Consider the following 25,847-nt stretch of genomic DNA (forward strand, 5'->3'; position numbering starts at 1 on the left):
TGAATGTTTGATTGTGAAGGACTTATATAGCAAATATGCAACGATATAAATGTCAGCACCAGAGCGGGCCAGAGAATTTCCAAACCAATTTTATTCAAAGGGTGTAAACAAATTCTTACAGGTTCATGTAAGTGCAGTAACCCAAGTTGTGTAATTTTTAAGCCATAAAATTGAATTGCAGCAGGTTGTATTCAATGAAAAATTGACCTCATACAAAACAATACTAAATTAGTGTACCACCCGCCACCATCGCACAAAATAGGAACAAAATGAATATAGAGAAAATGTGCTGTGTATTCCCCCCACATAAATATAACTTGAAAGTGTTTTAGTAAGAGTATTAGTATTATCGTATACAGAAATATTAAAGAATACAAAACACAATCTGCTGTAAACTTTAAAGAATATTTAATAAGCTTTTAAAAAATAATGTATAGCTTTATTTTCCTATGAGGTGCATGAAAATATACCATTCCTTTTTGCTGCAAGAATACCCAAGGAACCAAGAAAAACTACAATGGATAGTAACAGGTAACATTAAAAAAAGTAGTTATATGAAAACTGGAATATGAAAAGAAGTAGAGCCACATAATAAAAACATTTTGTAAAATGGAGAGCAACATTTACAAAACTGTAGACGGGGAATGGAGAGGACCTCCAATCTCTCACATCATCGTTAGAACTTTGGGAATTCTTCATGTTATGTTTCATATATTTTCTATGTGCTTATCTAGAAATAACAAATGATTTGCAAATATATACATAGCCATGAGTAGATGGTTACTGCAAATCTCTGACCTAAACAGGATGTGACTTGTATCTGAATAGGTGCATTTTGCCTGGGACTTCTTGGATTTTCAGACTTGAGAGGTTGAACATTTGAAGGCGTCACCAGTTTTGTGCTGTGGTGGAAATCGGGCAATGGGAAAAGTCATTCATGCTTGTGCCTCACAATGTGCTTCTATCTTAAACAGATTGTCTTTTGTAGGGTACCTATAGTGGATAAGGCTGTGAAGAAAAAACATTTGGGTGGCAATTTTTAAAGAAACAAAACAGCTGAAGGGGAAAGAGTAGCATCTCTCTCTCTCACCCCTGTTGTTCTTTCTTGTATGCATTTTAAAATTACAGGATAAAGCCAGGGAGGGATTGATGCTTTGTCACGCCTAGAGTTGAGCTTTAGTCAAGGGTATCCATTATAGCAAACTCATGTTTGCCTGACATAATCGGAGAAAACAGCTTTCAAGATTTGAAGGCTGTAGTCTTGTGCATCAGTTTGAGGGTAGTAAATACCACTGAAGTCTATGGGATTTCATGCAGGACATACAGTGAATAAGCTTGTAGGTCATTTATGGTCTTTTTTTTTTTTTTTTTTAAAAATCTGGATTGCTATATACTCTTGTTCTGGTGCTGTTTAGGTAGAATCTTAATTCATGATTAGGAAACTCCAATCCAGCCTTTTCTAAGTGGATGCCTTCCAGATCTCCGGATTTCAAAGTCCTACCTGTGTGAAGGTTGTAGTTCAACCTTCACGCATGAAGTTGCCCCCATCTCTAGCGATCCCAATCTCGGTATCCTCCGTTCTCGGCAGCTGTGTTGACTGGAAATTCCTGGGAGTTACTTTGTGCTATCAGCAACATAATTGCAGAGTTTGAAAGAAGTCTTTATGCCCTGATTTCTAAGGTGCATGTTCTTCCATAGCATAGGTGACAAATGTACCTTTTAATATGGCAAACTGGAAGAGAGATCCTAATTTAATGTGCTAGAAAAACCATACTGTAGATTAGAAATCTATTATTTAATCCCAACCTCCCCACCCCTATAGGTAACAAACCTAGGTAGCTATTAATAGCTATTTGACAGTATATTAAAGCACACGTCATTTTAGGAATATTCACAATAGACAAAAGACACATTCCTAGCAAGTAAGACAGAAATGTAAACTCACACCCTTAATTTGCATTGACTTTAAGTCTTTGGGCCATGAAACAGAAGTTAAGCACCTGGACCCAAACCTGAACCTTTAGGGGGCAGGCTCCACAGCTGATCCTAAATGGCTTTGGTCATATTATATATTTAAAGCCTTGTGCTTATAATATAGCAAAGGAATTGCACTGAGTTCTTGAATGCTGTCTGGAATATACACGTTGGTAAATAATTAGTAAAGTATCACAAGCATTTCCTTCTTTCAATTGGACTTGTAAAAATTGCTTACTGTTGCTTATTCGGGTTCAATTATTTTCTGCCCTAAACCCTCCCTCCCCAAAACCCCCACATCAAACAGGAATTTGAGTAACTGGTTAATGAAGCATAATGAGTAAACAGTAGTCTGTTGTATTAGCTACAGGTACCTAGTCTGATGGCTGGTGATGGTTTCCTAAATTTGTTTGGTTTCTGTGTTACAGGCAGCCAAGATTTGCTTTAGCACCAAGTTTTTCCAACATGCATAAGGAGGAAGCTTCTGATAAGCAAGTAATTCCCCACATTTTAGTTCCTCCAATTTCAAAATAAAGGCTCTCTATGTTGCATTCAGTCCTGTACCCTTTCTTTTAAAAGCTAGAAAAATGTCTTAAGCATTTCATTATACTGTACAACTATGTTCCTTGTGTTTTCAGCCCCTGCCTTTTGTCATGACAATGTCCTGTGAACCATGAACAGCATCCTCTCTGGATAGCCTGATGGTGATTTAAGCTTCCTATGAAGATATTTAAAGTTAGTAACAAGATGGTGTTTTTAGGTTAGTGTTGAATTGTTTATATTGCCAGCATGAAGAAGGGAGATTGGAATCTGATGCTAGATATTTGGGTGACATATAGTATCCCAAAAAGAGGTTCTAATTATTTAACAACAGCAAGAAAGTAGTCTTTCCATTAAAATTAATCTCCTGAAATAGTCTTAGAAATCAAAGAATTGCCTTTCATGTGTCAATAGTGATTAAAGCAGCTTATAAACTTAATAAATAATAAGGTTAAATATGAAAACTTTACTAGGTGGTTAGTTTGAGTACTGAAAATAAAATCCACAGCTTAGAATTATCTTGACCTTCTAAAGATCTGATAAGTGTGAAGCCTACTTCTCTTATTGTGATGTTGCAGAAATAGCAAGCCCTTCATCTTTGCAATGAATAGCCAGCATACACACAATAAACAGCAAGGCTATTCATCTAGATTTCCAAACTATGAAATACTTGTTACTGTTTGTTCTGTAAAATTCAGGAAGCCTTTGAGGTTATTGTTCAACTATTGAGCTTTGCCTTAGTTTCTTTCTTTTTGAATCAGTATTGAGAAATGATTAATGCCTACTTATTCCCTGCTAAGATTCCTGCTCACTTCTACCCTGTTTTCCCCCCAAATAAGCCCAATCGAGCCTTTGAATGCATGGCAATAAAGCCAAGCATCTATTTCAGGGTTCAAAAAAATATAAGACAGCGTCTTATTTTTGGGAAAACATAGGTATGACTTAATTTCTGAGAGTAATGCTGCTGAGTCACCTACTTATATTTGTATGAAGGGGATCTTTGGGAGTACTTTAATATTTTTAGAACTCATCTTTTACTTTTAGAACCTGTTTTATTCGTATTGCCTTATTTTACGATAACGGTCTTCAGAGATGGCAATTTAAAAGCTGTCAGTAGGTGTGCTTGTAAAACAGTCAAAAGTAATGAGCAATGACAACTAACAGCAATGGAATTTCAAAGACACTCTTTGTTCCTGTATAAGGGAAAGAATCATAACCACAGAGTAATTGGAAAATAACATGTACATTATTGCTTAAAGTCAAACTTGTCCATTGTATGCACATTTTACAGGACAAGATGAATCAAGAGAGTCAACTGCAGGGCGGAACTGGCTACTGCTGGACTCTTCAACTCTTCACTCATGTATGAATTTGGTTAGGTAATATGTTAATTGGTAAACTCTAGAGCAGTGTTTCTCAATCTTGGCCACTTTAAGATATCTGGATTTCAGCTCCCAGAATTCCTCAGCCTATCATGCTGGTTGGTAAATTTTGGATGTTGAAGTCCATGCATCTTGAAGTTCCAAGGTTGAGAAACACTGCTCTAGAGCAGAGGTCTCCAACTGTGGCAACTTTAATTCTGAGAGTTGAAGTCCACAAGTCTTAAAGTTGGCAAGGTTGGAGACCTCTGCTCAGAGCAGGGGTCCCCATTCCCCGAGAGTAGACAAGTACTGATTTGTGGCCTGTCGGCACCAAACAGCACAACTGAAGGTGATCAGTGGGCAAGTGAAACTGCACATGCACGGGATCTAGGTTGTGTGCTCCCCACCACCCCACCAGGTCCATGGAAAAAAATGTCTTCTATGAAACCAGTCCTTCTGGCAGTACAATAGAGTATGGTCTATAGTTGGTCTAGGGCAGAGGTAGGCAAAGTAGGCTCTTCTATGACATGTGGACTTCAACTCCCAGTATTCCTGAGCTAGCATGATTGGCTCAGGGATTCTGGGAGTTGAAGTTCACAAGAGCCTACTTTGCCTATCCCTGGTCTAGGGGACAAATCCTAACCTATACTAGTTCTTTCTTGAATTACAGCCCTGAGGTAGTGCTTCTTTATCGAAAATGATAAGAATGTTCTAGATTTCCTTTCATAGTCCAGATATTGTCACATTTTATGTTTTTTCTTCTTTTTATATTAAACATTTGTATTGAAGCTATTTATAGGGTTTATGAATGGATAATACTGTACGCTAAGTTGGCTGCTTTGTCTTCAATCAAACATGTGTGTCAGATGTAAGATTGCACCCCCTGCTCCACACATTGCATATTTTAGTTTTGCAGGGAGATCTTAGTTAAGGGTGTTAGGTTTTACTGATATGGTTGGCCTTGATTTTATATGGTTGACTCTCTTTTTGCAGTTGTAAACTTTCATTCTTATATACTTCAAAGAACTAGGAATATTAAATAAGTGAGAAATAACTTGAATGAACCTACAAGCTTCAGTGCAGATTTGCATATTCTTGACTTCCTTTTTGGGGGAGGGGGTACTTTTGAGTCAGTTTTTACTCCTGGTGGCTGCCTGGGCAAGTCCCTGCAGGTTTCTTCGCAAGAATTCAGAAGTGGTTTGCTGTGGCCTACTTCCTCGGTCTGAGACAGAGCGACTGGCCCAAAGTCATCCAAGCTGGCTTTGCTTCTAAAGTGCAGGATTAGAACTCACTGTCTTCTGGTTTCTAGCCTGGTGCTTTAACCACTGCATCAACCTGACTCATTAGCTTCCATTACTAGAAAATAAACAATGATCTACTGACTTAAAAGGATGGAAAGAAAGGAAAGGGCTGAATTAATGAGCCTTTGCTTTAATTTATTTTTTTAGCAGAACTGAAGGGAACTGTCTTCTGAGTGGACTAACGCTGTATACACACTAAATTCTACTTGGATGTTTAAATCATGACCGTATTCACAATCAAGAACAATTCCAGTTTTGATAGCCAGTTAGTGGTATATCATTAAATGATAATCCACTCATTTTACTGATTTACTAAAGCAAGACAGATACAGCTGATCCATCAAGCATTTTGATCTAAATCTTCATTGCTGAGAGGGAGAACAGATAATCTATGCTAGCCTTTCACTAGCCTATGGTTGTAAGCAGTGATGGGAATGTGTTTGAAAATCCTTACCTGAATGTTCTTCTATGTGTATTAATGCAAAGAAAAGAAAAGGGAAAAAAAGGACATAAACGTCTTTTAAAAACCTTTTTGGTAGTGGGGAATTTCTTCAAACCTCTCAATTCCTTCTTGGAATAATTTGTTTCTTTCAAAAGCAGCTACAAAGCATGTTTACAGCATGGTCCTCCTCCCCCCGCCCCCCGCCCCCCGCGAATCTATTCTATTCAAAGGTGAAAATATGACAAAGCAAATTAAGGAAAAGGCAAAGTGACAAAGGGGCCAACAACAACAACAAAAAGGACATATTGAAACACCAAAACTGGAATGACACTTAAAAGAAAATCCAGAGGACAGTGACTGAAAGGTGATTACATATCCGCTGAAGAATAAATCTGCTTGATGCAATTGCTTGTTACTCAGTGGCCTAAGTTTCTTCCCTAGGAGATCTTTCCATTTGACTCCATGGTCCCGTGGAATACATAGGAAGAGAAGACTGATGTGCTTTGTAGGCAGCTGCTAGAATTGCCGGTGTGTATTCTGTATGGATGTATTCAGACATTAGTAACTTGAATGTCATTACACTGATTTAAAGAGTAAGAATTCCGGTGCTGTTTACAGTCAGATCTGATTGGACATCTGAAACCCTTTCTTCACGCTTTTCCCCAAATGAGACCTCTCATTCCCGTGACACGATTTTGAGAGTTCAAAGCATGCCCTGGGCCGAGGTGCTAAGTTGGCCAAAACCAAATGCTAAGAAATGGCTGCTCCACATCCTCTCTTTCACGAGAAAGAAAAAGCTCCCTGTACTTTGAAGGACTGATGAAATAGGGCTAGCTGGAACATTTCTAATTTGTCAACAGCCTGCAGAGATTAAACTCCGCCTCGAACTAAACCACAGTCTGTGCAACAGAGAGCTGCTCCTTCCTTTGTTTTCCTGCCATTTAGAGATAGGAATTTATTTTCGTCAGAGCAAGTCTAGGAGTTCCACGATGATACCGTTTGAGTGGTGTGACAAAACTAGGGTGATCCACAATTTTTTCCATAGAGGATTATACAGTTTATTTTACATAGAAAAAATATGACAACAGGATGGAGGGTCCCCTCTTTCGTCTGGCGGAGAGGTGGCTGACGGGCCCTGAAGATGATTTTTATGCACAGTAGGTGTCTGTCTTGACGACCTGACAATACATGGTCATTGCAAATGTCAGTCCGAGAATCTGTAGATACACAAAAATCTTTGTCAGGATTAAGCAGCATGCAACTTTATCTCTATTCTTTAATGATATGCACAGTTGCACACTGCAGATACAGAAGGAGTAATGAATTTCCCTTGCCACCCAGGGCATAACAATTGTACACAAAGCAGTTCTGCATAATCGACAGGCCATGCTCAATTTGGAGCTAATCTAATGGAAAGTCAAAGGAGAGTTATGAAATTTCTTCACGAACAAAAAGAAAAGGGAGGGAAGAAACCTGGATTATCACTCAATCGTAGCTTTGTTCAATATTGATGAAAAGTTACTTTAGATTAGATAACTTAGGAGAGGAGCAAAAGCCCCTCTTGTTTCTAACAGAATAACAGAGATGGAAGAAACCTTGAAGGTCTTCTAGTCCAACCCTCTGCTCAGGTAAGAAACTCTATACCCCTGATGGCGAACCTGTGGCATGCGTGCCAGTGGTGGCACACAGAGCTGTCTCTGTCAGCTAGCCACCTGGTCTTCTAGTCTTCACATGCATCAGAATGCTGGAAGGCCATAGACTAGCTAGCAAGTGTTCTGGCATGCATAAAGACCAGCTGGCTGGTACATATGCTGTAAACTCAAAGAGCAGGTGGTTGGTGCATGCATGCGTACCAGTTTGCTGGTCTTCGGGTATCTGGCACTCTGCCACGTGCATGTTCCACTTTGGGCACTTGGTGCCAAAAAGGTTCACCATCATTGCCCTATACCAGGGGTAGGCACAGTTGGCTCTTCTATGACTTATGGACTTCAACTCCCAGAATTCCTAAGCCAATCATGCTAGTTCAGGAATTCTGGGAGTTGAAGTCCACATCTCATAGATGAGCCAATTTTGCCTATCCCTGCCCTATACTATTTCACACCAATGGCTGTCCAATCTCTTCTTTAAAACCTCTAGTGTTGGAGCACAACAATTTAAGAAACAAGTTGTTCCACTGATTAATTGTTCTAACAAGGTGCTTTTTCTAAAGGCAACTGGACTTTCTTTGTTTTTTCTTGAAGACATTTCACTTCTCATCCAACAAGCTTATTTAGTTCTGATTAATTTAATTTAATTTAATTTAATTTAATTATTTCCAATCCATGGGATTCAGGGTGACCCACAATAAAATAATACAATACAATATTACAATAAAGGTCAAATAATAAATAGTAAGAAACAGTAAAACCCCATGAATGAAGCTTCTTGGAAGAGAAGTGAAACATCTTCAAGGAAAAGCCACAGCCTGGAAGATTGAGAATCTCCACAGACATTTGTTCTGTCAGGAAATTATTCCTTAATTCTAGGATGGTTCCTTCCTTTATTAGTTGCCATCTATTTTTATTTAGCTTTTATTTCTACTAGTTTTTCTCATCATTCCTTTCACCCATTTCCTCCCATGTTGACTGTATGACTGTAACTTGTTGCTTATATCCTAAGATTTTTATTAATATTGCTTCTTCATTGCTTATTTGACCCCTATGATAATCATTAAGTGTTGTACCATATGATTCTTGACAAATGTATATTTTATTTTATGTACGCTGAGAGCATATGCACCAAGACAAATTCCTTGTGTGTCCAATCACACTTGGCCAATAAAAATTCTATTCTATTCTATTTGTGCCATTATTTTGCTTGGGCATTCTGCTTCCTCGTGGACTTTGTGACCAGGAAAAAGAGTATTTCGGGGGAAATGGTTAGGCTAAGTGTTGATTTCATGCGTAGGCTTTGCCAAAGGACATCTGAAACCTCCATATTCTGTCTGCCAACCTTTCTACTCAGCCCATGTAGGAGAAGTAAGGACTTGTGCTGCAGGGTCAGTCCTCCTCTTTGCTCTGCTCTGTGCAAAGTTATGCTTGGGTGTGTCCATTATGGTTTATAGCAGAGGTGTCAAACTCAATTTTATTAAGGGACACATCAGGGTTGTGTTTGACCTGGGGGAAGGATGGGCATGGCCAAGGTGGGCATGGCTAGCACCACATCACTCGTGTTGGGGCGCCTATGCTTAGCTCTATTTCTGGCTGCAACTACCTCCTGTACTCTCTGCCAGTGAAAACGGAGCCTGGGAGGGCCGTGCACAGCCCTCGCAAGTTCTGTTTTCAGCTGTGATGGCCTCCTGCAAATCTCCGCCAGAGAAAACTGAGCTCAGGAGGGCCACATGTGGCCCTCCCGAGCTCCGGTTTCACTGGCACAGGCACTGTGGGCTGATCCTTTGCTGTTTCCAGAGCAGCCCCGCAGGCCAGATCTAAGCATCCCACAAGCAAGATCCAGCCCCTGGTTCTTGAGTTTGACACCCATGGTTTTATGTATGTATGTATGTATGTATGTATGTATGTATGTATGTATGTATGTGGGGAGGGCCTTCTATATCATCTAGTCCAACCCCCTGCTCAAGCAGGAGTCCCTATACCATTTCAGACAAATGGCAGTCCAATCTCCCTTGAAAGTCTCAAGAGTTGCAGCGATCACAACTTCCGTAGGCAAGTTTTTCCACTGGTTGATCGCTTTCACCATCAGAAAGTTCTTCCTTATTTCCAGGTTGAATCTCTCTTTGGTCAGCTTCCATCTGTTATCCCTAGCCTGGCCTTCTGGTGCTTTGGAAAACAGCTTGACCCTCTCCTCTCTATGGCAGCCCCTCAAGTATTGAAATACTACTATCATGTCTCCCTGGTCCTTCTCTTTGCTAGACTAGCCATGCCCAGTTCCTGCAACCTCTCTTCGTATGTTTTAATTTCCAGTCCCCTTATCATCCTGGTTGCTCTCTTCTGCACTTTGTCTAGAGTTTCAATGTCTTTTTTGTAGTGTGGTGAACCAAACTGAATGCAGCACTCTAAGTGTGGTCTAACTAAGGCTTTAATAGAGTGCTATTAGTATCTCCCTAGTCCTAGATTGTATCACTCTGTTAATGCAATTTAAGATTGTATTGACCTTTTTGGCTGCCGCTGCACATTGCTAGCTCATATTTAGTTGGTTGTCCACCAAGACTCCAAGATCCCTCTCGCAGTCACTGCTATTGAGTGTGGTTTCACCCAGTTGTCTTTGGTTTTTCTTACTTAGGTGTAGCATTTTACTTTTCTCTGCCTTTAATTTAATTTTATTTGTTTGGGCCCAGTGTACCTGTCTGTCAAGATACATCTGGATCTTGCGCCTGTCCTCTGGAGTTTGGCTATTCCTGCCAGCTTGGTGTCATCTGCAAATTTGGTTAGTTCCCCTTCTATGCCCTCATCTAGGTTTATAGGCTCGTTCTTACGTGAGCACTATAAATAATCCGCACAAGATTATGTTACCAAAGAGCTGATGTACAGTACCTCCTTTAGCTGAGAAATCCTAGGAATTGAAATTTTCTGAAGCATGTTATGGAACTCTAATAGAGAATGGCTTGGCTCTGTATCTAATTTTCATTTTCTACTATTTTCTGGGGAAACCTTGACAAGTAATCAGGTAAAAAAATAACAGAGGATTACAAAGTAGAGATGTATTTTATCTATTCTAATTCTGGAGAGTTGGGCATAGTTAAATCCATTGATTTCAACAGGATTAGCCTCCTTAATTCTGTATTAAATTGTGACATTAATTTTGTGTGTATGAGGGGGGAAATCCTATAACCCTACAGGATTAATTCTAAATGGTGATGACAAGTTTAAATCACTGGGGCTGTAAGTTAACACCATATTTGCCTGCTTTGGCTCAAATGCGTACAATGCAAGTGGTTTTAATCACAGTTCTTGTTTCTTAATTTTAAGCAGCTTTATAGTGTTCTCAGGATCTCAGAACAACTTTTTGAGGATTGGAGGAAAAGATTTAAAGTGTAAGAGGCAGTGAAGTGATCAAGTAAAAATATGCTAATTACTGAACAGCCCTGCTTTCAAATAAAAATTCATTATGGGGGAATCTCTTGCAGTTTAGGCTAAGGCACAATAAGTCAATCACTATTCCCCCATTAACTTAAGCTTAACCAACTCTATGTAGAAAACATTGCTATTTTATATCATCAGATACTCTAATTAAACCAAGGAAGGATAATTAAACACCCACGACTTGTTGATGTTTGCACGTTTGCAAATAAGCAGGAGGACATAAAACAGTATTCTACGTGAAGAAGACAACTTTTGCAATCTTCTTGCAATTCTGATAGGTAGGCTTCAATCCCAGACCAATTATCAATGAATAAATTCAACAGAATTTCCTTTTGAGAAAAGTTTATAGGATTTTGCTAGCAACACCAGATTATATTTCTGAAAGATAAACTGAGATGCATTGTTTTAAATTCTTTACAGTGGTAAAATAAACACAGGAAATACCTGAACTAATGCTGTGCATAGTCCAAAAATTCCAACTGCTAACAGGTTCTCCTGAAGCCATAATTTCACTGTTTCGTAGCAAGGCTACAGGGAGAGAAAAAAAGAACATTATTCTATACGGAAGCCAACGACCTAAAGGGAACCTACAACTCATATCAAACTTGGTAATCGGCAGTGTCAATTTAAGCTTTCCAGTGAAGATGAAAAGCATCTCTGGGGACTTTCTTGCAATGAAATATGTCTTTAAAGGACTAGAAAAACTGTACAACTGAAGATCAAGCGGATACTCTGTGCAAGATTCATTAACAACCACCAAAAAAAGAACAATGTCTGCTTCTCATGTATGCCCTACAAATCAGACTGCTGCGTTTCTAAATCGAATAGTAAATCTTAGTGCTGCAAACAGAAATGCTGGGCAAGAATGTGAGAAGGCAATTATAGACCAATTATTGCTTAAACAAATCATTACCTAAATATTTCACCTTGCTTTCTAGCAACCACAAAGTAACAAGATGACATTTGTTCTAACATGTTAGTCCCAGTGTCAATATGTCAAATTTTAGGACTGATAATTTCCTAGGAGGATTTGCAGGACCAACTCATAAAGACAAGATGCTGTAGAATAACAGTTGAATCAACAGTGGGATTTATTTTTAGTTTTGATACATTTCTGTGACAGATCACCTTTGAACTTATTTTTTTCAGCATAATTTTTTGACTATGCTCAGGAAGGGTTTGGTTGAATTTCCGTCTGCAAGCCCAATACTCTATCCACACTCTGGTTACTTCTTGTATACTTGGGTGGTATTTTCTGAATGCAGGGATTTTCCTTGGGAAAGATACTGCTTTCCCCCCCTGAAGAAAACCTCTAAATACAGGGGTACCTCTACTTACAAACTTAATCTGTTGTGTGACCAGGTTCTTAAGTAGAAAAGTTTGTAAGAAGAAGCGATTTTCCCCATAGGAATCAATGTAAAAGCAAATAATGCGTGTGATTGGGGAAACCACAGGGAGGGTGGAGGCCCTGTTTCCCTCCCAGGAGATTCCTAGAGAGGCCCCATGGAGGCTTCTCTCCACCTTTTCTGCCCCTATTTCCTCCCAGGAGATTCCTAGAGAGGCCCCACAGAGGCTTCTCCCCACCTTTTCTGGCCCTATTTCCTCCCAGGAGATTCCTAGAGAGGTCCCACAGAGGCTTCCCTCTGCCTTTTCTGGTTACAGTTTCGGAGGCTCAGGTTTGTAAATGGAAAATGGTTCTTGAGAAGAGGCAAAAAAATCTTGAACACCCGGTTCTTATCTAAAAAAGTTCGTAAGTAGAGGCATTCTTAGGTAGAGGTTCCACTGTACTGGTTATTTCATCACAGCTGCTTTCCTGGAGATTATGAGTGTCTGCTGTGACAACAGACCAGTTGACCTCAGTCATCACTGCAGACTGAATGTTTTGTTTTTGGACACACATGGCTGGCGGCTAAATAAACAATAGAGCTAGTCAAGACTTTTAATATCTGGGGATTGTTTTCCCTGCTAGGTATGGGCCACTGAAAATCTCCTGCTGGTTATGTTACCCTAAACACAAAAAAGACATCATTAGCTTTATCTTCTTTCTACTTCTTCAAAGGAGCTCAGCATATATCTACAGCAATTAAAGTCTTTGTGGGCAAAATCTCCTTTTTGGAGTTCCAATCTGGCTCCTACAGGTCATTCCTTTGTCTTTAAAGAGTTCCATCCAACTTCTGGAGATCAATTTTTCAAGTACCTCACTATGTTCCGAACATCGTGGTTTTCTGCGAAGTTGCCCTATTTAAAATACTGTATTAATTTTCTCCTATTGGCTTAAGAGCCCTTTATGACCAATATTGTGGGCAATACATGCCAGCTTTGCAACTTTATGGCTTTTTATGGCCAGCCATCACTGTAGCTATTGGTTATGAACACACAGTATCTGATCTTAAACAATGGGCTATTGATTTAAACCTGCAAGCAATTTATGAGTTCTACCTAGAAACATCTTCCTAAATCACTGAACATCTGCTCCAACTAGCTAGATATCTTAGTAACACAATGACTCTAAAATTTAGAAGGCACTTATCCTTCACCCATAATTTTTGTCTTTTCTAAAAATCCTAAATAATTATGATTTTCTTCTTTTATATGCTGGTGAATTACTAAATAAAATTGATTATTTATGGAGTAATCACTCAACATTCTAGTCTATAAGAGAAGAGTATTTTAATTTTTACAATGATCAATATTCAGCAAATACTGTTTTGAAAGAAACAACTGCACTATTAGTTTACTCTTGTGCAGTATATTAGCCACTACCATTTAAACTGGCTGCTAGTTGTCATAGCAATTCAACTTATTTTCAGTGATCATAGAACATTTAGACAGGCATTCCCATTTTGCCTTTATTATTCCTATCAAAGGTACTTCAAAATAATCTTGCTTTTGATACATCAACTTGGCACTGAGCTGAGGAAAAGAGGCAGTTTCAAAAATTCCTGGGGTTAGGAGGGTCATATAGGCCCTCAAGTCCAACCTCCTGCTAAAAGCAGAAATCTATATTTTCAGCAATTGAAAAATAATAATCTGCATGTCCCAAAGGTGCTTTTTCAACTGGACTTTATTTTTCCTTTTGAAAAAGCACCTTTGGGACAACCATGACCTGAATAACTGAGAACCTACATAGACAATAATCTGCAAACGTACATGCAGTAAAAGAAGCCACTTAGAGAAAAACAAAGTAGAGAAAAAAGACCACAAGGGCAAAATAAAGATTTTTATATGCTAATCCCTGTGCTCCCAAAAGTGATTTTTTTTTTCCAAAAGGCAACTGGACTTCATTTTTCCCCTCCCTTTTTTTTACTTATCCAAGAAACTTCTTCAGCTGTTCTTCAGTTCAGAGCGAAACGTCTTCAAGAAAAAAACCAAGCCCAGTTGCCTTGGGACAACCACGACCTGAATGACATATCCCTGTGCTCCCCTCCAGGTGAGCCACCATATCATTTCATGTACATTATTATTATTATTATTATTATTATTATTATTATTATTATTGTTATTGTTATTGTTATTGTTATTGTTATTGTTATTGTTGTTGTTGTTGTTGTTGTTGTTGTTGTTGTTGTTTAGGTTTGTAAGCCGCCCCTCTCTGAGGACTCGGAACGGCTCACAAATTTATATTTGATGGTACATACCCATCAAATTTCCTTTCCCTCTTTATTTTCCAATCTATCTGTCTCTCTCCCTCCCTTTGACTCCTGCACCATCTTCCATAACATCTTTTGCTCCTTGCTGTGTTTTTATTCCCCTCCTTGATTCCTTTTGCTCCGCATGATATTCCTGCTTCCTCTGTTTTACATTTGCATGCAAATTTGTATAAGGCTATGTTTTCAAGTGTATTTGCCTGTTTTCGATTGACTTAAATAAAAAATGCCCCTTCCCATTTCACATTTGCCTGCCTGCTTTGGAAGTACATCTCTCTATGTGCCTTTCACAAACATTTAGATTACTAGAAGCTGCCTTGACTCACGTTCTTGTGTTCTGTGTTTTTACTTCTCCTACTGACACTTAAAGGTAAACTATTAAGACTCTTCTCCTCTTGGTTGGTTATCTGAGATATATGCCAAATTAGGAAGAATGAGTCAAAATAGCCTTTCTGATAGATACTCAGTCACCCTTAAAGATGGACACAACTTCATGTAGCAAATAGGCAAAGTGATGACTTCTTTCTTTCTTTCTTTCTTTCTTTCTTTCTTTCTTTCTTTCTTTCTTTCTTTCTTTCTTTCTTTCATAAGCCGCCCAGCTCCTTCTGGGCTCTGGATGGCTTAGATTTTAAAAATTCTAGTCGTCTTAGTTGATTCATGATTTACATTTAATACTCACAGCTTTCCACCAGGTCCCTGGGGAATGAAGCCCACAATTTTCACTAAATTCCAAGCAGCACGAATCTGGCACCCGTGTAGTATTGTACACTTCAAACCAGTCAGTGTAGTTGGAGACACCACAGCATCTGAACTGGAGGAGAATGAGAGAATTACAAGTCACCTTAGCCAAGAAGGCTATTTAAGGATCAGGTTCAGTAGGCCCAGCATGCCAGAACGCCTCTGGACTGCACATCTGGAAAGAGGAAGTACTATACCTTTTATTCAAGTTCATTCATTTCTGAATAGAACATTATGCACATTTCCCCAGATTTTTAGCTCCTTTACCTGAGGGGTCTCCCAAGCCCATTTAACAAAAAGATCTCCTTTAATGACCCTTGAATTGCCTTGCATTTCCATCACTAAGCGAAGTGGTCATTAGATGAAACATCACACGACTACTGTTTAGTGATGGCAGTTCCAGTAGTCTCGGTTGTGATCATTAGGCCAGAACCACACTGTTGTTAGTCAAGGATCTCACACTTTTTCTGCCTTGTTGCATTCACTTCAACGTCAGCTCCTCCCAGTCTCCTATCTCCATTCTCTCTCTCTCTCTCTCTCCACTTTTGATCACCCCTCACTCTGGTCTGCAATCCATCTCCCTTGCACTCTGTTGCCCCCGCCATCCAATGGGATTCCCAGGTGCCTTTTGCCATTTTCTTCCTCCTGCTGCTGAAGGGGTGCCCACCCTTCATGAGCTGGCCATGTACAGCCCCAGGAGGGCCTTGCAAGGCTTTGGAAGGACCTCATTGATGGGCAGGCTAGGGCAAACCTTATCAGCACTGGGAAGCAGATGGTAAAAGTCAGTTGGGGGCAGTGTAGGGTGGTGGAATGGCAGAATGCAGGGCAAAGGTCAGGGCAGCAAGGGTAGAGTGCAGGAAAACCCAAAGGGAAGAAATGGGGAAATAAAAGTGGGTAGGAATTTAAGTGTAACTTGCAGCCATATTTGAGAGCAGGCTGTCAAGCTCTTGAATTTCAATCACATAATTGGGGTGGTTTTGTAACAGCCACAAGTACAAGGAGAAGTTGTAAAAATTCAGTGCCATCGTAACTTCAAACAGCTGCTGAACAAAAGGTCGTGAACTGAGAATCACCTGTATTAGTGACTCAGTTTCCTTGTTATACCACAGGAGAGAGCCCAGGAGCATCAGAGACCTCTATGTCTTTTTACATCCACTGTAATATCAGAATAGAACATCCAAGGGATAATAACTCTTGCATAAGAGGAAGCTCACTTTGCTTCCAGGTCATCCTATATCCTTTAAGACATTTCATTAGGTTACAATATGTAGGGGAGAGAAAGAGTTTTTTAAAATTGGCTCTACTTAATCACCATATTCCTATTCATTCTGAAAAGCTCCTAATGTCAGGCCGAAGCTATCATTTGGAGTTAGAGACTTTGGCCTGCCACAGTAGAATTGTATCATGGGTAGTTGCACGAGAGGGAAAGTTATTGGCCACAACAAATTCCTTTCTTAAAGTCCAAGGTCATCCTTTGTTCTGCACCAGTCGATATAAGAAGGAGGTCGATGGAATTCCCGTAACTGGATTGGTCCACGTGATCAACTTGTGGGTGTGGGGATGAGGGGGGAACCTTAACCTAGGTGGGGTACTGGAAGGAAGTGAGTATCGGGATGGCTACAGTGTAATCAACATGGTACTGTTAACAAATCAAATCTTGGATGAAAGAAATGGACTAGAATCTGATTTATTACTCAGATGCTATTTGGAGCGCTGACATTATCCCAATACTCACTTCCTTCCAGTGGTTCTCAACCTGTAGTCTGTGGAACCTTGGGATGGGGGTGCAAAGTCACAGGGGGACGCGAAGGCTTGAAGAAATGTTATTATTTAAATATTGAGTTAAGTATTGGGGGTCCTTGGTCATGAACCATGGTGACAAAAGGTATTTAAAGTGGGTTGATGTTAAAGAATAGATTGAGAACTGCTGCTCTTAACTATTTCAACATGGCTTGGAAAGTTGTTGACTGAAGATGCCTTGTCCTGTCTGACAAGAATGTCAGATGTCTTGACCTGTCTTTGGACAATAGAACAGCAAAAGAACTAATCTTCAATTGTGTGGAAACTGAAGAAACATTTTAATCAAGATGCATGCATTTTACAAAGGAAGAGAACTAGAATTATATCAATTTGGGGTGGGAGGGAGCAAAGAAAAACATTTCCACTGTTCCTTCTTCATTGGACTTAAAGAAGAAAAGAAAAACTCAACTCAGAATGTTTGACAGAAGATACGATATTTTCAGCAATACAGAGTGCAGTTGTATTATTTTTCAAGTATGTTATTACCACCCAAAAAAGTGTTTGGGTTACAGCAATGACAATTTTAGTAGATGACATGTAAAGGCTTCAAATTCGCATATGCTCTGTTTTGAAATTGTCTTTGACATTTACTAATGAAGTCATGATCTGGGAACCGAGACTGAAGGCAGCCACGTTTTCCAAATATCACAGTGTTAAATATTGATTTATATCTCTCCTATTGTAGCAATTCAGCATCTGGATGTGAATCTTAGTTTTCAAGAGGGAGCAATCTGCAGATTGTTCTAGGAATCCAGGATCCCTTTGTGAGATCGACTCCCCAAAACTGAAAAAAAACATAATCACATTGTACAACTGGGCAGGCAAGTTCATAGTTATGCCAACTGCATAGCATTTAACCAATGAGCATCAGCCTCCACTGAATGTGGTTTTATTTATTTGTTTGTTTGTTTATTTAATATACTTATATGGCTCCCCATTTCGTACACATGACTCTGGTCAGCTAACAATTATTGTATTAATTGGATTGTGGGATAACTCTCTAGTTCAGTTCTGCAACTCTCAAATTATTAAAATGATTGTTTTACTTGCCTACTTGTACATGAATCTATGTGGATCTGGCAAATTAGCATTCTGAATTTTTCAAAATTGTCCAATTTGCTTTCGCCTTTAAGGAAAGCTGGGAAAAATGAAGAAACTGTGAGGTTCCTGTGTTATTTTTGTTTCATGCTTTTAGTGTTCCTTGCCTGTTGTCCAAATGCAAGTAGATTTCTTAATGTACAAAACTATGCCCGCCAACCTTTCTGAAGTGACTACAATCAAAGGCTCCACACTCTTTTATTGTCAAATATTGCCTGAAGCAAGTTTCCCATGGCAGAAATGACGAAGGGGGATAACTGTGAAAAATAGCAGATCTTTGATCCTGCCTCCAAGTACACTTCGAAATAGATGGGAAATTTGATTCTTTTCTCTGTAGAGATGCCAAGGCAGTTGTGTTTTTATAAACTGATGAAGTCAAGTCTCACAATGAATGAATGCTGAATGAATATTTGTGGTTCATAACCCTAGCCTGAAAATAGGTAAGTATCATAACATCTGCAATTCTTCTCCAGTTTGACATTTTAACTGAGCAGGGAATGGGAGAAAATTGACAGTACAGTAGGACTCTGTAAATTAACTTTTGTAATTTCGTTGTTTTGTTTATTCAAATAAAAATGTTGGGAAGAAAAAAAGTGTTTACTAATTTACATTCCAATATAAGTAAATTGTATGCAATCATATCAGTCAAACAAAAGAGAGAGAGGAAGAAACACAGAATATCAAATATTGGGATAAATTACATTTAGTTCCTAATTAATTATTTTTCAGACAAATGTTTTAAGAAAAACAACAGACAGAGAAACTGTGAGTTGGGGAACTTAGATTTTATCTACTCATTAGGATGAAGTCTTCTATCTCATGGTTGGGGAAGACTTTCTGCATTTACATAGGGAGATCCAACAGAACCAATATTTCAATACTGAAATCTAATTGTTGAATAATCTAATTCTGTCAAAAATTAAAGTACTCATATTATGATAATTTGAGTTTGATCTGGTGGCACCTGATGAAGTGGACAAGGCCATTGGAGCCTTGAGTTCCGCCACCTGTTTACTAAATCCGTGTCCCTCCTGGCTGGTTTCGGCCAGCAGGGAGGTGACACGGAGCTGGGTCCAGGAGATTGTCAATGCTTCTTTGGGGAGGGGGTCCTTCCCAGCTCCCTACAAAGAGGCACTTGTGCACCCCCTCCTCAAGAAGCCTTCCCTGGACCCATCTATTCTCAGCAACTATCGTCCAGTCTCCAACCTTCCCTTTATGGGGAAGATTTTTGAGAAGGTGGTGGCGCTCCAGCAGTCCTTGGAAGAAGCCGATTATTTAGGCCCTCAGCAGTCAGGATTCAGGCCCGGCTACAGCACGGAAATTGCTTTGGTCGCGTTGATGGATGATTTCTGGCGGGCCCGGGACAGGGGTTTATTCTCTGTCCTGGTGCTTCTCGACCTCTCAGGGGCTTTCAATACCATGGACCATGGTATCCTTCTGCGCCAGCTGGAGGGGTTGGGAGTGGGAGGCACTGTTCTTCAGTGGTTCTCCTCCTACCTCTCTGGTCGGTCTCTCTGGCCTTCTCCAGGTCCCATCGACTAAACAATGTCGTCTGGCGGGACCCAGGAAAGAGCCTTCTCTGTGGCGGCCCCAACTCTCTGGAACCAGCTCCTCCTGGAGATAAAGATGGCCCCCACCCTCCTTGCCTTTCGTAAACTCCTTAAAACCCACCTCTGCCATCAGGCATGGGGGAACTGAGACATCTCCCCCAGGCCTATATAGTTTATGTATGGTATGTTGTGTGTATGTCTTTTTAAATTATGGGTTTTTAGATATTTTTAAATATTAGATTTGTTGTTGTACATTATTTGTATTATTGTTGTGAGCCATCCTCTATTTTTATTTTCCCCTGAGTCCTGGTGAGCAGGTCACTAATCTTCTGTGCCCTCATATTTCCCCCCATCCCACCCCACCTTGGTATTCATAAAATGAATGCATTCTTCTATTTGTGCAAAGTAACATGTCACAGCAATTTGGAATTGAGAATGTACATCCATACAAATGTGAGAGTCATTTGAATAGACAATGTAGCTTCTTCAACTGGAAAGAGAACAAATTATTGGGATTGGGATTAACCATTCCCATTATGCAGATTACACAAAAGCAGTATTAAACACAGTGTTGAACTGTATTAAAACTTGAGCAATTTTAAATACCAGTGGAGAATACAGGCTACTTCAGGTGACCTGAAATATAGCTGCAATAACAGGAGTATTTTTTTTTATCAATAGCAAGAAATTGAGATGTCTCCTGTACATATAGATGACTAAATTTAAAATTAAAATGGACAGTTCACTGCTTTTAAGAGGACAAACAAAAGGATGCTGTTGTATAATCAACACAAGTTTTATTCTGTTTACTGAAAACTATGCAGGAGAGTGTTTTAAGAGTTTTAGAACTCTTAGTATGAATCAGTAGTGGATTCTAAAAACCTTTACTACTGGTTCACGTGCGCGATGCTTCTGCAACTGTGCAGAAATGTCCCAGGCGGATGGACAGAGCCTTCTGCCACCAGCGCTACCAGTTCTTAGAACAAGTCTGAACTGGGAACAACCCATTGCGGGTGTGAATTTTTAATCTCTAGAAAAAACATAATTTTAGATCCTATATTCCAATCAAGCTTGTAGCATCCCCCAAACATATTAGTACCTATAAAATTGCTGCCAACCTATCAAGCCATTATCAACTTTATTGTAAAAAATATTCCAGTGGAAACAAATGGCATCTCATTTGGTATCATAATTCTGGGGCCAGGACAATAGCAAAGTTAACTGTGAAACTAAAATGGTCTCATCATCTAATATATATCAAACTCTCAAACCGTGAAAGTTCATTCTTCTGACTTCCAGAGTTGGCTAATCAATGGAATCTTTGGGATTCATCTGTATGTCTTTGTATGCACAAATTTTCATTTGAAACAATATAGTACTAACAGTATGAACTCAGGGAAACATTAACAAATAATTACATGCACAAGCATATAATGTTTCTCTGAGTTCATATTGTTATTATTATATTGTTTCAATTCTTATGAATTAAAAATTACATACATACAGTATATACATAACATTGTGTGTGTATATATATGTGTGTGTTTGTATCTGTCTGTGTGTGTGTATTTCCCCCAAAATAAGACCCTGTCTTATTTTTTTTTCAAACTCTAAAATAAGCACTTGGCCTTATTGTCATGCACTCAAAACCCTATTGGGCTTATTATCAGGGGATGTCTTATTTTTGGGGTACGTGCACACAGACACACACAATGTACATACAGTGCATATGTATGTATATATATACACACACACAATACGCACATACATACAGGCATAGCCAAATGTAAATATTTCTTATTTGGGGGCTATCTAAGTGTATCTGGTATTCTTTAAGATGGAAAGCTGATTAAAAAGGCACATCCTTGATTTAAAATTAAAATTAAAATTAAAATTAAAATTAAAATTAAAATTAAAATTAAAATTAAAATTAAAATTAAAATTAAAATTAAAATTAAAATTAAAATTAAAATTAAAATTAAAATTAAAATTAAAATTAAAATTAAAATTAAAATTAAAATTAAAATTAAAATTAAAATTAAAATTAAAAAAATTAAAATTATTAAAATTATTAAAATTATTAAAATTAAAATTAAAATTAAAATTAAAATTAAAATTAAAATTAAAATTAAAATTAAAATTAAAATTAAAATTAAAATTAAAATTAAAATTATTAAAATTAAAATTATTAAAATTAAAATTATTAAAATTAAAATTATTAAAATTAAAATTATTAAAGTTATTAAAATTATTAAAATTAAAATTATTAAAATTAAAATTATTAAAATTAAAATTAAAATTAAAATAATTAAAATAAAAATAAAAATAAAAATTAAAATTATTAAAATTATTAAAATTAAAATTAAAATTAAAATTAAAATTAAAATTAAAATTAAAATTAAAATTAAAATTAAAATTAAAATTATTAAAATTAAAATTATTAAAATTAAAATTATTAAAATTAAAATTATTAAAATTATTAAAATTATTAAAATTATTAAAATTATTAAAATTAAAATTATTAAAATTACTGTAAAATTAAAATAAAAATAAAAATAATTAAAATTAAAATAATTAAAATTAAAATTAAAATTAAAATTAAAATTAAAATTAAAATTAAAATTAAAATTAAAATTAAAATTAAAATTAAAATTAAAATTAAAATTAAAATTAATTAAAATAATAAAAATAAAATAAAAATAAAAATAAATAAATAAAAATAATTTATTAGATTTGTATGCCGCCCTCTCCGAAGACTCGGGGTGGCTCACAACAATAATAACAAATGACAAATCCAATATTTAAAAAACATCTAAAAACCCATCATTAAAACCATACAACACAGTCATACCGTGCATAAACTATATAAGCCTGGGTTCTTGTATTCTCAAATGTAGAGCTAGAACAACTATGTTCCTTCTTTTCACTGCTGACTCCTTCAACAGTGCCTTGGATGTGAAAGAGGAAACAAAGAAGACTGAAGAAAAGTGCTTGTGAACTTCGTTATCTCATTTTCTCTAGTATCACGAAAGTTGTAGCATGGTGATTGAAATGTGGTATCTCCTGTGCTCTGTAATTACTTGTGGGATTTCCTTTCCATTTTGCCTGTCTGCATGTCTGCCTCTCTGCATGCTGATGAGCACCAAAGCATCAAATTAAACCCTAATCTGTAGATTCCAAAGTAAGCCGGGGAAAGATCCATTAAACATCGGACCTTGATTCCAGGTCAGGTATAGTGCAGTAGTATTTGCTTTTTTTTTTTAAAAGGCAAATGCTTATAACAGTGATGGCAAAGCTTTTTTTCTTTGGGTGCCGAAAGAGTGTGTGGGCACACTATCTTGCATCTGCGAGTGCCCACACCCGTAATTCAATGCCTGGGATGGGCGAAACAGCTTCCCCCACACCCCGGAGGCCCTCTGGAGTCAAAAATGGCCTGTTTCCCAACTTCTGGTGAGCCCAGTGCACTTGTATTTTGCTGTCCCCAGGCTCCAAAGGCTTCACTGGAGCCAGGGGAGAGTATAAACACCCTCCCTGATGCCTCCTGGAAGCTCTCTAGAAGCCAAAAACGCCTTCCCAGAGCCTTTGCATGAGCCAAAAATCAGCTGGCCAGCACACAGATGCACATTGGAGCTGAGCTAGGGCAACGGCTTCTGTGCCAACAGATATGGCTCTGCGTGCCATCTGTGGCACCCGTGCCATAGGTTCACCATCACTGGCTTATAGAAATCCAAATTAAATTTCCAATATTTCCATTGGAAATTCAAAGCCAGGCAGATGGGCGTGTAGGTATTAGCCCCTTGCTGGAATTATGGGAAAGAACAATGAAGAAGTAGAAGCTTACATCTGTTTGTATGATGCTCCATGCATTAGTTAAACCGATATTTCCATCAGTTCCGTACAAATGAAGCCCTTTCTTCAGGTCCCGTTGAGCATACTTATCGATCTGAAAATAAAGAAAATACAATGATGTATATGGGTATGGCTAGCTGATGAGGCCAAAATCAGGCCAAAATAGATCTATCCTAGTCTCCTTTAATTTTCAAATTCAGCAAAAATAAACAAATTTTTTTTAAAAAACAAAAAAATATGCATTCAAGATGATGAACTCTGTGAAATGGCACTTTTGGGCAGAAGAGCCATGGCAATAGTTGAACTGCAAATGAGGCACATTAAAAATACAACATCCAGGTAGTCCTTGATTTACAGCCATTCATTTAGAGAATGTTTAAAGTTACAACAACACTGAAAAAGGTAACTTATGACCATTGCAGTGATGCACTGGGCATGTATACTGCTCAAAAACATAAAGGGAGCACTCCGATAACACATCCTAGATCTGAATGAGTGAAATATTCTCCTTGAATACTTTGTCCTGTACAAAGTTGAATGTGCACAACAGCATGTGAAATTGACTGTCAATCAGTGTTGTTTGCTAAGTGGACAGTTTGATTTCATAGAAGTTTGATTTACTTGGAGTTATATTGTGTTGTTTAAATGTCCCCTATATTTTATTTTTTTTGAGCAGTGTATTTATGATAATTGCACTGTCCTGGGATCATGTGATCAAGAAAAGTCAGTGTGGGAAGCCAGATTTGCTTAACAACTACATGATCCACTTAACAACTGCAGTGATTCGTTTAGCAACTATGACAAAAAGGTCATAAAATGGGGTAAAACCCACTTAACAACTGCCTTGCTTAGCAATTGATATTTTGGGCTTGATTGTGGTCATAATTCAAGGACTGCTGATATAAAGAAAAACAGATATTCTGAACAATATATTTTCCTAACTTCCCTCTTCAATTTTCCAATATTAAAAATGGTGCCTGAAAATAATATTACCCACCGTAGCTATTATAAAAACTTGTAGTTAGTTTGTCCATCAAAAATTACAGTTTTGTTTTTCTATATAGATATCATTATTTAGTGTTTACTGGAAACATAATGAGATAATATTTTCTTTTTTTTTATTACTATCCGTAGTTTCCTTTATCTAGGTATTTCTTTGACTGAAAAATCTATTCAAAAATCAATTTTAAATAGATCTAAACATTGTTAGAATCTTATTACTGCTTACTTTGGTGGCAAAAGTGCTTTCTTCTATTGCTTTTTTTTTTCATAATGCCACATTATTATAAGGAGAAAACACTTCAAAAAAGGATGTATAGAATAGCTTGATATTATGAAAGATTTAACCATACAGTAGAATTGAATTTATTATTCTTTATTTCCAGTTTTAGAAATATTTCTTTAGAGAAAAAACAGTTTGTGAATTATGATTTCTAGGCAAAAGTTTTTTTTAACAGAATAACTGAAAATCAGTGGTCATTTTTCATACAGTAAATATTTAGAACCTGTAAAAAGCCGTAGTCTTAAAGAACTGAGAAGAGGGACTTTGAGTGGTGATAATATTTTTTCAGTATGGTGAGATGTTATCTTCCTATTATATTACTACTGGGCAAATTTATTTATGAAGGCACTTGTTTAACAACTGGCTTGAATAGCGACTGTAGTTACAATGGTGATAAAACAGTCACATCGCAATCAATACTTGCATGTACAATCTTTACAGTGTCCTTCTCTCTGTTCAACGCTCGTCATTACAGGCAGTTAATACATGTCATTCTGTGTCTGACCTGTTTTTCTCTCTCTCCCCCCACTCTCCCCCAAACCCCTTTGCAGAGTGGAGAGATTGCCTAAACAAGCCATTTTCCTAACTGTAGTGGGACCCCAGAACAAACTTAAAAGATGCAATAGGGAGAAAAGAAATACTGTTCCAAAGCATTGGACAAGTATAGATGTGTCAGAGTGGCAAATATCTATCACTTGGGGGGTAGGATGAGGGTGGAGATTCGTTCTCCCAGCTTGTGGATTGGTTTCTGAATTCTCTAAATTCCAGTGAAGATGTTACCTAGTCTGGTAACGAAACGTTCAGAAACCAACCAACATCTTGGAGAATGAACCTCCACCCCCCAAGTATAGATGTGTTCGTTTGGAAAAAAAAGTCTACAATATTGACCCATAATTTTACTGCAAAGTACAGTAGTACTTCTAGATACGAGTTTAATTCGTTCCAGAAGGGAGCTTGTATGTCGAACAACTCGTATCTGGAACAAATGGCTTTAGACTTTGTTTTTCCCCTCCGAGATAACCAGAAGCAAGGATTCTTGCGCCACCTAGTGGACGCTCAGCTCGTATCCCGAATTTGAGCTCGGGTCTGGAACAGAAATTTCTCTCCCCTCGTGGCTCGTAACTTGGAATACTCACATGTGGAGCAGCTCGTATCTAGAGGTACTACTGTAATATGTGATGGGTAGA

General features: G+C 37.9%; 1 protein-coding gene across 9 annotated transcripts in view; it reads right to left on the reverse strand.

Moving 5' to 3' along the window:
• Positions 1 to 146: 146 nt before the first annotated feature.
• Positions 147 to 25,847, reverse strand: part of TSPAN4 (tetraspanin 4) — a 952,022-nt gene continuing 926,321 nt past the window's right edge. For all 9 annotated transcript variants that reach the window (XM_070765236.1, XM_070765240.1, XM_070765263.1 and 6 more), the window contains 4 exons: positions 23,371 to 23,472; positions 15,023 to 15,154; positions 11,141 to 11,224; positions 147 to 6,835 (listed from right to left, as the gene is read on the reverse strand). In XM_070765236.1, the coding sequence (XP_070621337.1) occupies positions 6,767 to 6,835; positions 11,141 to 11,224; positions 15,023 to 15,154; positions 23,371 to 23,472 (387 nt within the window). In that variant the 3' untranslated portion in view covers positions 147 to 6,766. The remainder of the gene's footprint in view (positions 6,836 to 11,140; positions 11,225 to 15,022; positions 15,155 to 23,370; positions 23,473 to 25,847) is intronic.

Source organism: Erythrolamprus reginae, chromosome 1 (assembly GCF_031021105.1).
Source record: "Erythrolamprus reginae isolate rEryReg1 chromosome 1, rEryReg1.hap1, whole genome shotgun sequence".
Taxonomy (NCBI): domain Eukaryota; kingdom Metazoa; phylum Chordata; class Lepidosauria; order Squamata; family Dipsadidae; genus Erythrolamprus; species Erythrolamprus reginae.